Here is a 15,473-nt window from a genome sequence, read left to right on the forward strand (position 1 = left end):
CCTTCCATCATATTCTTCTGTAAACTGTTAGTGGCTTCATTTTAAATCCTCTGCGCCTTTCGCAAAGATGTTTTCTTAAACTTATTTACCATGCATTCATACAAGAACCCTTAATTGAACAAAGGGTCGCCGTGAGAGCGCAGTGTACAGAATGCGGTGGTTCATGTTTATGACAGCAATTCCGCAGGTGTCCAGCAATCCTGCAACATTGGAATGTCTCAAATCCAATTGTAATTACTGAGACATGAACGAGTGCCGTCGGGGTAATGAAGATTACCTTTAAGTAATCTAATCATAAGGATCTGTATATTACGTAAGTCATTTCTGTGTGCATCATAGAGAGCTTGCATAGACAACCTTCTTTTCATTAAACTGTATTAACAAGCTTCTGCTCTTAGTCTTGGTAGCCAGAGATGACGTGCTCTGCTCATCATTGTACCAACCATGGAGGATGAATACGCCAGTTTCAACGTTACATCTAACTTCCCATTTTCTCTCTCGTCGCAGAGAGTCGATTCCACAAACGCCTTGGGCATTTAACAGTGTTGCCAGGTCGGAAAGAGAAAATAAGCTGAATGCCCTTCAAAAACAAGCCCAAAACAAGCTGACTCCCATCCAAATAAGCGGAAAAAAACAAGCGTGCACCTAAAAAGTTGTGGAAAGGTCTCAAAAGTAAGAAACATAACACAACAAGAAAAACATACATAGACAGAACACTGACATAGTGTGTTAGAACAACAATATTGTATTGCATGGCGACTAGAAGTCCCAGATTGCAAAATAATACGGCCCTGAAATATTTGTATTTATTGTTTTATATAGCGCCTTAATCCAAGGCGCTATATAATATTGTAACATGGCCAATTGGAAGCTGAAAAGAAACATGGCCTTCCTGAATACATCTTTCTGAGAAAATGTTGTATATAGATTCCAATAATCCTCTAACCCAGTCTTGCAAAAAAAAGTTTTTAAAAAATAAATAAATAAAGGATGTTAGTGGATAATGCGTCAGCACTGGGGATATCACCAGGATAATATTGCTATAGAGTGACGCTTGCTAAACTAAACCAATCCCCTTCTTTGCATCTTTACATGTCAGTGTGTCTGCCTGCATGACAAAACTTTTAAAGGGCGCTTTTTTTGCATATGTTTAGGCATTTGGCATTGATGGGCCACCTAGTGGGCAAGTAACGATCCCATCAGTGCCAAACACTTAAGCATATTCAAAATACAGGGCGCACCCGAGAGCAAGACAAAGCAGCAATTGCCGTCAAGTGCTGCCAGCAGCCCAGTGCAGGACCCTCTGTGCGACGTGTAATGGGCTTAACAGCAATATAAACAGGCCCAATTACACGCGCACAGACGGTCCAACAAGCGGACGAAAACCGCGACAAGCGACCTCCAAATATTATAAGCGACTTTGGGCAAAAACAAGCCCAAAGTCGCTTATAATAAGCGGACCTGGCAACACTAAATGTGATACTCTCCCATCTATTCACTGTGCTTACACTGAAAGAGTGTTGGTGTTGTAGTTTTCCCATATCCGGGTGAAGTCGCACAGGAAGTGCGTCGGCGGACTTCCGGTGCTGTTAAGATTGCTGTGTCAGTGGCAGTCTTCTTGAGCGGCTTTTTCTATTTACAGCAATGCCGCTGGAAAACTTGGAAGAAGAGGGGTTGCCCAAAAACCCAGATTTGCGAATCGCACAGCTCAAGTTCCTGCTGACTCTGAAAGAGCACCGCGGGGATGTGCGGGTCAAGGAGGAACTGATGGAAGCTGTCAAGAGCAACAGTAAGTGTGCGGATTGAGGTGATTTTTCGGTGACAAATTGGATATGATATGCTCAGCATAGCAGTGAGCAAGGCCGATGAGTATTGCACCACCATCCCTTAATTTTGGGGAGAGGGCATATAGTCCTTATGCAACTCGGGGACGTTGTCCTGGTATTGTTTTTGCTTTCTGGTTCCTGAATGGAGAGCACAATTTCGTAGGTTCCATTTAAATCATTACCCAAACGAACGAAATGTTAGGGGTGCGGCACGCAATAAGTTATGTTTTATGTTAGGGCGGGGGTGTGAGTAAAAGTAGGTGGATCAGGTAAGTGGCGCGGTGGAGGCAAGAATTGCTTGCAAGGTGCCTAGTGATGCAAGGTGAGGGGCGGTTTTGGGTGGGAAGGTAATGCTAGTCAGAGCAAAGCAGTGTGGGTTAAGATTGGGTGGACTAATAGCTACCCAGGAGATGGTTGTAGAGTCATATAGTATGGGGGAGATAGTGTCCAGAGGTAGTTCCTTCAGCCGTGTTAGGTACCGAGAGTGAGTGAAAGGAGTCCAAGGTTGACTGAGAGGTAACGGTAGGAGTGCGGCTGTGGATTCAGGCAGGCTGTTTGAGGTGTGTTGAGGCAGGCACCCATGGATGGTAGGGGTTAATGCAGTTAGAAGAAGTGGCGGGTTCTGAGATTAAGTTGTGACATGTTATGTTGACTGAAGGTTTGAGATTGGGAGGCTGGAGACGGCAATGATGGTAAGTTTGATGAAAGGCGGGTGAGCAGGTGGTGCAAGCAGGGATAAGTGTTAAGGTGGGAGGTGGAGCGGGGAGGGTTCCCGATGGATGATGGAATATGGTGAAGAGCGAGGGAGGGTATTGGATAAGAGGCAGGGGTGTACTGGGACGACAGTGAGTGGAGATTGTGCGGGTGGACTTGTAAGGTGTTAGCGGAGTAGAGGGTATGAAGTGGAGAGGTTAGATCAGGGATGTAAGATTGTTGCCCGCAGTGCGTATATAAAATTGGTGGGTTAGGGGTGGAATGTGTTGAAAGTATTTGATAGGCGAAGGAGCTTAAATTCTGATGGTCAGCGATCGTAGGTTTGATGAAGGAGGTGTGTCTGGTGTCCAGTGAAGATAGAAGGGGTGTGATGAAGGAAATTGTGTGTTTATCAAGGAAGGGCAGGTGGGGGGGTTGGGCCTGTATTAAAGGATGGTATGAGGAAGTGGGGGGTGGTGAATGGGTTGAGGTTAGGGGTTGGTAGGTAAAGGAGAATTTAAAGGTGCTACTAATTGCATATTTTGAATGCTTGGGTTGGTGGGGCAGATGAAGGAGTAGGTGTATCTATGTTTGTTAGACAGCAGTTGTAATTGTGCAGCCAAAAGTAACTCCTGGTAGCTGTTGTTTTCAAGCCAGCTAGGATCTCCTAGTCTACAAGCGGGAGCCAAATGGCTCCTAGCAATTTTGAACCCTGTACCGGACCAAGCAAGTTTTGTCCCGGGGAAGAATGCAGCGGGTAACGTGACATGATATGATGTATTATTTATAGCACGCCTATATGATATGATCATTCATATATATATATATATATATATATATATATATATATATATATACACACACACACACACACGTGTGTTTCAAGGCGCGACAACATAAGGAGGGTGGCCCACATAATTGGCAGAGTGCAAAGATCCAGGAAGAACTTGGCGCCTCACACTGGATGCAGAGTAAGCAACCGGATTTTGGGAATTTATGGTAGAAGCCCTTCATAGATATGGATTTGAAGAATACATGATTAGAATAAGTGCCTTAATATGATACCTGCGGGCAAGAGTTGGAGGTAAACAGCGATTTTTCGGTCACACCCTTCCAACCTTTTCTCCTTTACAGTAGAACTAAATGGGGAAACATGTTGTCCCTATTACCGTTTGTGTTGACAATGGAGTCTTCTGCCCTTTACCCCGGACAAAGACCTCACTTACATGCGGTCACACATGGCACTGATTAACCTCTGATTTCTTTATTTGCGGATGACATCCTTCGACACTGGGGAACCCTAAGATATCGATTCCCTCGCAACAGTGAAAACTAGGGATTCCTTTGCCAAATGCTCAATTAAAAATAAATATGCCTAAATCTTAAATCTAAAATGTACCTTTAAGTCAGAAAAGGCACAGTGGTAGGTGAAATGCCAATTGAAATGGGCAGGGAAATGTCTAGGAGTCCATTTGACTAATTAGACCTCATGATTTTCCTATCGATAAGTTCAGGCTTCGAATGGCTCTTTCTTAAAACCGACTTGCCCGGCGACTTCAATGTCTATTATTTTGTCCTCCTTTTTATTTTTGTCTTTGTCGTGTCATGTTAGAGTATATCGGTGAAAAGCCAAATACCGATCCTTCAAATCTTCATGTCTATACTCAATGAAGACAGGTGCCAAAGTAGTTGTAAATCACCACTATTTAATCATCCTGAGTGTGTGCCCTTTAGATTACATGTGTTTCAGTATGCGTCTATTTCAAATCGGGGCATATTTAGTTCTCTGGTTTGTTTCAAAGTAATTCAACCATGAACATATAATTAAAGCATTATAATTAAGGCATCGTGACAGATATAATGGCTTGGGAAAGGGGAGTAAGTTCAGGGTTTCAGAGGAAATAAAAGGCATAAAAAATGAATGAAATGCATTGCTTGACGGCATTCTAGTATGATAAAATTGAATGTTTCAGACCAATTGTGTTATAATTCCAATTATATACATTCTCTCAATTCCATGTTTCCACAGTATCGTAAAGCTGAGCAGGATAAGTACATTCCGCATTGCATATTGTTTTTGACACAATATAAACATTCTTAGTTGCAGATTAACACAGATTAAATCCTTACCATTGGTCCTGAGACTCGTTACTTGTAAAGCTGGGATCATTCACCTAAAACAAAATGACATCTTTTTATTAGTTTCATTCTTCCTTTGAATCATCATATTTTAATTTACTTTAATAAATTCTGATTACCCCTGTGACTCTTGTCCGTGTGTGTTTGTTATTATCTATTATAATTGCGCTCCACTGTTCTGACGTCCCTGTATCTAACAATCTCCTCATCAAACCATCTTATCTGCAGCAGCTTTTCATTCAATCTCGTCTGGTAATATTAAGCATGTGTTTGTCTTTCGCATGTATAGTCTGCCTATATACCGATCATGTCAAATGTAAGGTATTGGTATTGCAGATACAGATCGTTACAAATAGTGTCCTCTTATCCATGATTTGCTCCCTTGTCAACATTTATGTTGTGATGTGTAAGGTGCTTACCTAGGATATCCGTATCTCGAATAAGCGTCGGCTCTCATGTTGCTTCTGAGAAGCCGACACCATTACTTTACTGTTTAGATGTGCTCCCATGGCAATTTTGGAGACTCGTGCCATCTTTTCTTTCCACTTACTCGGGGGTCGCCATATTTTGGGATCCCGCTCCCGTGTTCCTGCAGTAATCCGTAATGCATACCCAACTACCTATATATTTCACGCTACAAATTCCCATAGTTGTTTATACTGCATTCATAAGTTAAATAAAAGCAATTATGTAAACGAGATGGTTATTACTCTACTGTAATTGATGCATCTGATATTTGTTTTATGAATGGTCCATATACCAAGCCTCATAATATTCAGATATACTGCCATGGTTACAGCGAATGCTCGTGCCATCTTCTCTTATTACTTATACAGCAATCGCCTTGTTTTCTGACTCGTTTGTGTATTCCTCAGTGATGTATCACTCATGTCCAACTTCCTATGATATTTTGATATTTAATTCTCAAATTTCTCGTATTCGTTTTTTTATATATAAAAACACCTAGAGGTTGGATCCTTAGTGTTTTACATTCCTATGTTTGTTATTATGGTACCAATATCTATTAGCACAATTACTCTGAAATTATACTTGCCCCTCGTACATGTATTCATGACCTAAGTCGTTACTGTGGTGTAGGCTCATACCTAGTTAGATTATAACATTACATTTTTAGGCTTTGATACTCTTAATAAAACCATGCATCTTAGGATATCTTGTTTATTATGATTTTGGTTTCCTGATTCACAAAGCTTATGTGGTACTTTTTAATTTACACCAGATTCTCAAGATATATCAATACATCGTAGGGTATCCCAGTACTATGTTGTAGCTAAACAGAGATCTTACTCCTTTAAAAATTGATCAGTGTTGGATGCATTTACATATCTCCTAGTTACTGGATTCACTCTCGAAATTAGAACTTTATTATCTGTGGCCAGTTACTGTGGTTTTACATTTACATACGAGTCTTGCTTCTGCTTGTCTAAGCATTTTCTCCTTGTTTCCGCCTCTCGTGCCGAGCTTTACCTTCTGTAAGCAAATATATATCTCTGTGCCTTTTTGCTGTCCATTTGATATTCTTTCTGCCAATGTTGGGCTATAAGAAATCTAGGATCTTGGCTTCCTATTGTTGCTAGGCGTTCTTATTATAGTCCTCAATTCCCTAATCGTACTTCCTATGTACAATTTGTTGCATTTGCAAATTATGCCATATAAAACATATTTAGTTTGACAGTTCATGCCACCCCTGATTTTGATTTCTGTTCCATTCATATCCGTAAAGGTGCTTTTTCTATTATGGGCATATTTACACATAGTGCATGTTCCACATTTTCTGAATCCCATCTTTGTCCAGCTGCAGCAATGTCCTAATCAGCGTATGTTGTTCCTCGGGCAATAGTGATGGGCTCAGCCTATTCAACAAGGTATTCACTCTTTTGTATACGACTTGTGGCTTTTCCTCCACATGTTCACGTACATGCTGATCCAATCTGAGTAGGTACCAGTGTCTTTTCAAAATTCTAATTGCTACAAAACTTAGTTACAAATCCAACCTTGTCATATTTGTTATCTTGGCGTTTGTCTATCACCATCAGCGCTTGCGAATGTGAGAGCTCACATGCTTTCTCATATGCTTTGTACATACTCTTGTCTGTGTTTCCTCTTTGTTGAAATCGTTCATGTAATTTTACATTCTTTCTCATGCGTGTTGGTTCTGACGATTTCGGCGTGCTCGTATAAATTCTCCTGTCGGGATATTTCGTATTGTCGGCTCCTAGTAGCAGCTGGTCGCATAAAGCGTAGAATTGACCTGTTTCCTTCCTATATGTGCAGGTTTCTAGGTGATCACCAACTGCGTGTATTGTTAGATCTAGAAGGTTGACCTAGTTCTCACTACAAGTTCCTGTGATTTGTATTCCAAAATCATTCTTGTTGCTCCTTTGTGTGAAATCTTCAAATTGCTGAGCTGTTCCATTCCATATTAGGAAAACCTTGTCAATGTAACGTGTCCATAGTACCACTTTTTCCAAGAATTTCTCGTCTGTGTATATCGCTCTGTCTAAAAAAAAAAATAAAAAAAAACATAAATAAGTTGACTAAGTCTGGTGCATAAATAGTACCCATCGCTACCCCCTTTGTGTGTTCGACTAGGAGTGCTTTCTTATGAATGGTGTTATGCTGTTTGCGCCAAACTGATATTTATGGTTTTTCCATGGTTATATCTGCTCCTCATTTATGATTTCTGTATTTTAGTATATTCATCTCCAAGGTAGGATTAAAAATAATCTAATTACACATTCATTGGTTTATAAATGTTTTATTCCATGATTTCAACTTGTGACTCTGCATCAGTATGAGGACAACTGTATCCTCACTCTTTCAAAGGCCCATATGGATACTCCGGCGTCCCCAGGTGAGCAGCCTTGGGTATCTTGACCCTGTGTGCCCAAAATGTCCAGGCCAGCGTTGCGGGTTGCCACCAGGCCCAGCATATAACCCTTGTTTCACGGCTCCCTCTTTCCTTCATTTGCACTACGATCCATGCCTAGGTGAGTGGCCAGAGCCCAGACCCATGCCCCAGCCCTGTTTGCTTAATTTCTCCAATACACCATGGCTGGAAGCAAGGCAATCGCCTTCCACACGCGGGACTCCCTCTCTGCTTCCTGATTGCCTTGAGACCGCCACCCTCCCTCCCCCGACCTGATTGGCCCAGCACACCTTATAATGGACATTCAGGGCAGCCCTGTGCCTGGCAGCCCCGTCGGCGAAGGGCCCCAAGACAAAGGGCGGCTCCTACATTAGCAGCTCCAAGATGTGTCTGCAGGTGTCCACAGGGGAAGCCAAGGAAGCCAGACACCAACAAAACTGAGTGTGGCATGGGTGGGGCGTAGAGCAATTACTCTACTCCAGAAAGCCCCTGTCAGTCTACCTTACCTTCCATAGCGTAGACTGCCATAGACCTAAACAATACATACTTAGGAAGATTTGTGACCACTGTAAATGGATTGTAAATGTTGCTTTGTGATGCATATGCTAGTGCCACACATGTAGAGAACTGAACCCTAGCCTGCGCCGCATCTGGATAGAGATGTGATTCTTGTCATGCACCACACTTAGAATTCTGAACCCTAGCTTGCGCCGCATCTGGATAGAAATGTGATTCTTAACATACACTACACTTAGAATTCTGAACCCTAGCTTGCGTCGCATCTAGATAGAAATGTGATTCTTAACATACACTACACTTAGAATTCTGAACCCTAGCTTGCGTCGCATCTAGATAGAAATGTGAATGTCAGCATGTACCGCACCTAGATGGAATCCCATAATTGCAAGGACAGCAATGCTAACTAACCAACTAATAATTTCATCCCTCTGCATACACCTCTCAAACTCTAACCAAACACAACCACAAACCTAAAACGCAGCAATCCGCACAAACTTCACAACAATGCAACAACAAAACAAACCACAAATGGACCTGCACAACAGCACACGATGACTACGGACCGTAAAACACCCCAAGCCCAGCCAACGGACCCACCGGGCTGAGGCTGCCAACAGCACATCACTGCTCTCTTGCACTTTTCCAGCTTATTCCCACTAACCCACCCCCTCTCCTCCCCTTTTTCAGAGCCGCCAGAGCGCCAGGGGACCACTTTGGTGGTGATAGTGCGCGGTACAAATGTCCTTTAACATTAACATATTCGAAGTTATCCCAATACCTAGAACTGGGAGCAAAAAGATCCCCAAATTGGACGACTAATATACATGAAAAAGAAAGATTCTACCAACTAGTCTGAAACTTTTACTGCAGTGAAAACAATAAGCACCATCGCGTGTAGAGTCACAAGTGGAAAGTATGGAATAAAACATATTTATAAACCAATGAATGTGTAAATTGATTATTTTGGATCCTACCTTGGAGATGAATCTACTAAAATACAGAAATCATAAATGAGTAGCAGATATGTAACCATTGGAAAAACCATATATAACAGTTTGGCGCATACAGGATAATACCGTCATAATAAAGCAAAGGCTTCACTGTGCATGGCTGGCCCGTGGGTGGCAGCATTGTCCCAAATATGAAGTAGGTTTGTGGTTACCTGCACCATTTTTACAGAAAGCGCTTTGTCTGTTGCCATGGATCTAGTTCATTTCTCTTAGGTCCAGTAGGTAAACTAAGATGCTTGTTCTGCAGGTCTAGTGAGAATTTTAAGAATTTGTAATGCATGACTCCCCTCACTAATGTCTAAATTCAGCGTTCCACAAAACTGATGTAGTATTACTTATTTTATGTCTTGGGTACAAATAACTTCTGGTGACATAAAACATGAGTGCAACATTGCTTATCAAATGGGTTTGTTTGCTAATCAATAACATTAATTAACAAACTCTGCTAATCAATTTAGGAAAACTAATTCATGCCTTGTCTTGTGTACTTTTGTCGGGACTTGCCTATTCATGATGTCTTTTCTTCCCACAGACATGGCACCCTATTATGAGGGACTCTGTAAACAACTTGATTGGCAGGTAGATACCGACCTTTTGAACAAAATGAAGAAGGCCAATGAGGAGGAGTTAAAACGTCTGGATGATGTTTTGGAAGATGCAGAAAAGAATTTGGGCGAGAGTGAAATACGTGATGCCATGATGGCAAAAGCTGAATATCTCTGTAGGATTGGGGATAAGGTGAGTTGGACCCTGCTTGCGTTGGTGTGCTTAAATTTTACCTGAATTGTGAAGTGTCTGCTGAGGTCAAACCCGGTTTGTAGTCCTATCATTGCTGAACGAATAGATGACTGCATGTGTTGGTAACTTTTTAGAGTAATTCAAATAATGTAAATTTGTTTGACTTATTTATTTGAATTTTTTTGTTTGCTAGTCCTGCTTTTATGATGAGAATATTTGACCTGGTGCGCACATCTTTTTCAAGTATTTGCAGTTTCATAATTTTCATTACAGTAATACATTCAAATGCACACACACACACACATACTAATCGTACTGCGTGACTTGCAACACTCTGGACTTCGGTCCCCGAGGGCATTCCCACCACCAGCGCATTGAGACTATAATAATGGTAAAATGTGCTAAATAAAAAATGGCAACTACAGTAACAATTTGGGTTCCCAGCCTAACCTCACACCAAATCATAACCCCCCCCCCTTCCTTGGTTGATTGAGTGCCTTAGTTGATCTCTGAAACAGTCTTTTAGTATTAACAAAATATACATGAGGCCTGTCTGTTTGTTTAAACAGACTTAATCCCAGCAAAACGAAACTGATGCTCTGCAATTCTGTGGCTTCAAACTCTACAATCACTTAGCCTGACGAGGTGGGCCCTTATCCAGCTTTGTTGACCACGGTGAGGAAACTTGGATTTACAATGGGCCACATTCTCACTCTTGATCCACAAATCCGAGCCATTGTCGGAAGCTGTTTCTCTCAGCTGTGCGTGATATGCCGCCTCCTATCTTACTTAACAGGCATCATTTCTCTAATACAATCTAGACTATACGAACAGCATCAGACTCCCAAATTACCTAATGAGGAAACTTCAAAAGGGTCAAAATGTAATGGCAAGACTGCTTCTCAGAATACTGTCTGCTCTTTGGGTTTCATGGTTTACGATCAATACAGACCTAGCATGACACTACAATTGAGCTCCGTACTGCCTCTGTACGCACAGTCCAGGAAAATCCTATTTAAGTACTACAATTTTACACTGCTTTGGTTTATCGTTGGCAAAGTAATCCTTAGTTACTTTATGGGATAGAACTGCAGGAGGTCGACTGGATTAAGGTTGAGATCCTGGAGGGCATGTTCTGGAAGAGAATTAAACTAATTTTGCGCTTCCTGCCCACTGCTCTTTGCCAGCCTGTGCCACCACCTGGAGTAGGACTGCAGTTACGACCTGGACATTTGCTCTGGCTCCCGTAAGATTGTCACGCATCCCCTCTCTCTAAAGCTGACCAGTTCTCTCTATTGCCGCTTGTCTCGCATCTATTCATGTGTAGGCCGTGCTGTAACACGCCACTGCACCCCAAAACATGTAAACCTGCGATTATTGTTGCATAATGTTGTTTGACCAGTCACTTGCTCTTTACATCCATACTCGGACAATCGTAAGCGGCGGTTTCACCAGATAAATCTGACGTACAAATGGTTTCCGTTACGTAGTACGCCATAACGCTAAGGTATACCACGCCCACAAGCACACCCTACCTGTTGCTTCATTGCATGCCACTTGCAACCTGTCTTCTTATGTTGTGCTGCTATATTTAGCCAGTCATGGCCATTGATCCAGTATACGTCATCCTGCATACCATTGTCAGCCTACCTGATGCTTAAGTGATCTTAGAAAATTTCACACAGTCTGCCTGATATGGTGATACTCCTGGATACCATATCTGGTTTACCATGACACTGCGTTATGCTCCTGTATGCCATACTTTACACCTTCAATAGTGTGTGCTATAGTGCGTGCCACTCTTGGCTGCCTGATGACTATGCGCGTTCTTTGTATGCCCCATCCAGTCTACCTGAAACTGTACGCCCTCTGATACTGTTAACACCTTCCCTAGGAGGCGCTGATAGTACGCGCGATTGCATGTCTCGCCCATTTACCGTATTCAGCCCAGCGGTTACTGTGTGCTATCCTGAAAGCCACATCCAGCCCATCTTGATACTGCACACCTACCCTTATGCCTCATCTAGCCTGTTTTGACTTTGCATGATAACTTTAACTGCTACACCTAGCCTGCATGGCCACTGCACATCACTGTGGAATATCACACATAGCCTACTTCACTACTGTATACTGATCATATACATCTATACCACTATGAGCTAAACAGAGCGTGCCTCAAAGTGGTGTATTATCCTGGTATTGTATAACTTACACTACCTCTATACTCACTTCAGCTTCTCATTAAAAAACGAGTGTCCCACCATCCTTATGGCGACCTCGTGCAATACCTTCTATATGTACTGCATTATCTTCCATATTGGTCCTCTGATCTTTCTGTACACTAGTACTACCTTAGTTACTAAAGAGTTGTAGACACACCTACTTTACTTCAACAGGACCCAGTTGCCATGTACCACAACTTACCGCCTCGACCCACAACCCCACCATGCAGGCTGCTCCCAAAGCCTTGATCTCACCGTGCTCCACTGCCTATAGAAATTAGACTTGACTCCCGCTTCAACACTGCTGCCAAGCTCTGCGCCCAATCCAAAACCTTCACGGTCAACGACTCCATTAATACCACTAAATATCTTCACAGCCCTCTAGTACCCCCTATACCCATTCTACCTCCCCAACCTGAAGCAGCCACCGTCAAGGGGGCCCTTATTAATGTTGGATCATTAATCGCTCATGCCCTTGATATCTCTGATCTCATCACAGCCAACAACTTAGATTTTCTTGCGGTCAATGAAACATGGCTGCAGGTCCAGCTCTTATGCACGAATATAACCTTATTAAATCCGATAGAACTACCAAGAGTGGAGGTGGGGTAGCCATCATTGCCAAAAACACCCTAGCCCTCACAGAAGTAGATAGCACCGGTATCCCATCAGGAGAATTCCTCTCAGTGAACATTCCGCTCTCCTCAGAGCGGACACTCCTTAGTCTCCTCATATACAGACCTCCAAGCCCACTATCCTCCGAGGAAGACATATCTTGCCTCCTCTCCCTAAACACAACCTAACTCACGAATCCTACTTTTAGGCAATTTAAACCTTGGACTCCACGACAACTCTGACACTAATGATTCAGTCATCCAGAATACCATCCTACAACTAGGCTTCGCATTGCTCATACTACACACTGTAAAGGCAGAATTCTAGATTGGGTAGCAGACTTTAACTGCAATAACAAAATCCTAGCAAACTCTCCATGTGCTTGGTCAGACCACAATGTCATCTCCTTTGAAATCTTTGACACCAAACAAGCGTCCCCCAAGGACCTACTAGCCCCACCCGCTCTAACTAGGAACAATCGACTAATCACACCAGAAAGAATGCTCCCCCTACTGCAATCTATCACCCACCAACAGGCACCTCCTAACTCAGATCCTGCCTCTATGGTAGAACTATACGATAAAATTCTACTGAAGGCCCTTGCCAACTTGCCCCACTCAAATTAAGGAAAGCTAAACTCCTAGCACACCTTAATAAATGGTTCTCCTCAGAACTAAAAACACTTTGCAAAGCCAAAAGAGACGCAGAGGCGTCCTGGAAAAAGAATCTCTCCATGATGAACAAGGATACATTCGTAACTACCTCCACCACCTATAAAACTGCCATCCTGGAAACAAAAAGAATAAACTACAATACTAGAATCTCTAACGCTAAATCTAGCACAACGGAACTTTTTACCATCCTTTAAAGAACTTGAATCTTCCCTGCCCCTTCCCTGACTCCTGCAAAAAGTATACTCTCTGGTGCACCAGCATCCAAAAGGCCTTACTGAATAAAATCACACTATTGCAATCTATCTGCCACTGCCAAAACTTGTAATTCAAACCCTATTCAGACCGATCCGAGCTCCCAAACTGCTTCATCTTCCAAACCTATCAAAAAATTTGAATTCACCCCTGTCATTGCACTAGAAGTTGAAGCCATCATCAGAAGTCTTAAACCATCTAGATGGACATTTGCACAGCCTCCATCAAAAAGGAAGGAGCGAAAGAGTTTGCCCCTTTATATCCCCCCCTTTTTATAAATGCCTCCTGCACTGTCCCTAAAAACCTCAGACGCTTGGGGTCATGCCCCTCATCAAGAAACACAACCTTGATCCAAATATCCCCACTAATTTCAGGCCAATTAAGACTGTGCCTTTTCTACTAAAAATGTTGGATAAAGCCGCATATATCCAAATTCAAAATCATCTTGAGACTCTTGCCTCAGACAATCTGATTTCAGACCAAAGCATGGGACAGAAACCACCCTCTTGAACCTGAAATTCCAAATGGATGAGGCTAGGGACAATGGAAAACCTGCTCTACTGTTACTTCTGAATTTATCGGCAGTGTTCGAATTAGTCGACCCTAACATCTTAACGAACCACCTTACCACAGCTGCCTCCTTCTCCAGTAAAGCCGCAGCTTAAGTTACCTCCTTCTTGACAGATAGATCCGTGAGGGTCTTCTCTCCTACTGCCGCAGCTGACCCATCCCCTCTCAAATGTGGAGTCCCACAGGGCTCTTGTGTATCCCCCCACCCTCTACAATATATTCACTAAGCTCCTTTTCGACCACCTAGATGAGCTTGACATGTCATATACAAATTACGCAGACAACGCACAAATATTGATCACTCTATCAGGCGACTACACCTACCTAGACGAAATTTTCAGCAAAATACAGACTTGAATGGCCAATCATAGCCTTTGTCTTAATGATGACAAAACCGAACTCTTACTTATCGGTTCGAAGCTAAGACCTAATAAACTAGGCCCAAAATATTCCTCAATTAACATTGACGGCAAACTCACTACAGTTGACAAAGAAGCTAAAACCCTAGGCTTTTACTTAGACTCTGCCTTAACCCTTCAAAGGCAAATCAATGCCACCTCATCCTCAACTGCCTACACAGCAAAATTGATAAATGCCTGCAGACCTTTCTTGACTCCTAGCAGCTGCATTACCCTTGCAAGAGCTCTTGTACTGATCAAATTGGACTATTGTAATAGCCTCTATATGGGTACCAACCAAAAGAAACTTCATAAGTTACAAGTCTTCCAAAGTAATGCACTCAGATGTGCTCTCAATATCCCTCGAAATAACCATATATCACAGAACCGGCACAACACCAACTGGCTACCGATCCGAGACAGGATTACTTTCAGAACTCTCATGATCACCCACAAGTGCCTCAATAACTCAGCCCCTAAATATTTGATGGACAAATTTACCAGAAAGGAATCCACTAGACCCACCAGAACTAACTACACCCACTGCCTAAACATCCCTAATTACAAACTCAGTAGAGCAGGAGGTTTTAACTTCCCGGTGATCGCGGCCAAGACTTGGAACAAGCTACCTACTGCATTAAGGGCTAAACCTACCTTCCTCTCCTTCCGACACAAAGTAAAAACCTGGCTGTTTGCACAATCTAATTAAGGACGCCTGCTCTATAACGTAACTTCGACCCTACCGACTTTGCCCATAGTCTAAGTACCTGCTGTCCATAGGCCTGCTGCTACCTCTACTATGTCCTGAAATTGTCGATCGTGTATACTCTAGGCATATGTATATTCCTGTATAGTCCTGTACATATTCTGTTATTGTATCATGTATTGCATTTTTCTTTTATGTGTATTTCTGTAATTATGTACCTG

The 15,473-nt window shown here is 42.5% G+C and overlaps 1 protein-coding gene across 1 annotated transcript in view; it reads left to right on the top strand.

Moving 5' to 3' along the window:
* The first annotated feature begins 1,479 nt into the window (after positions 1-1,479).
* PSMD6 (proteasome 26S subunit, non-ATPase 6) overlaps positions 1,480-15,473 on the top strand; it is a 104,740-nt gene continuing 90,746 nt past the window's right edge. Inside the window, exons 1-2 of the mRNA XM_069643712.1 lie at positions 1,480-1,789; positions 9,610-9,815. Coding sequence (XP_069499813.1) covers positions 1,645-1,789; positions 9,610-9,815 — 351 coding nt within the window. The 5' untranslated portion in view covers positions 1,480-1,644. The remainder of the gene's footprint in view (positions 1,790-9,609; positions 9,816-15,473) is intronic.

Source organism: Ambystoma mexicanum, chromosome 2p (genome assembly GCF_040938575.1).
Source record: "Ambystoma mexicanum isolate Mex_15411 chromosome 2p, UKY_AmexF1_1, whole genome shotgun sequence".
Taxonomy (NCBI): domain Eukaryota; kingdom Metazoa; phylum Chordata; class Amphibia; order Caudata; family Ambystomatidae; genus Ambystoma; species Ambystoma mexicanum.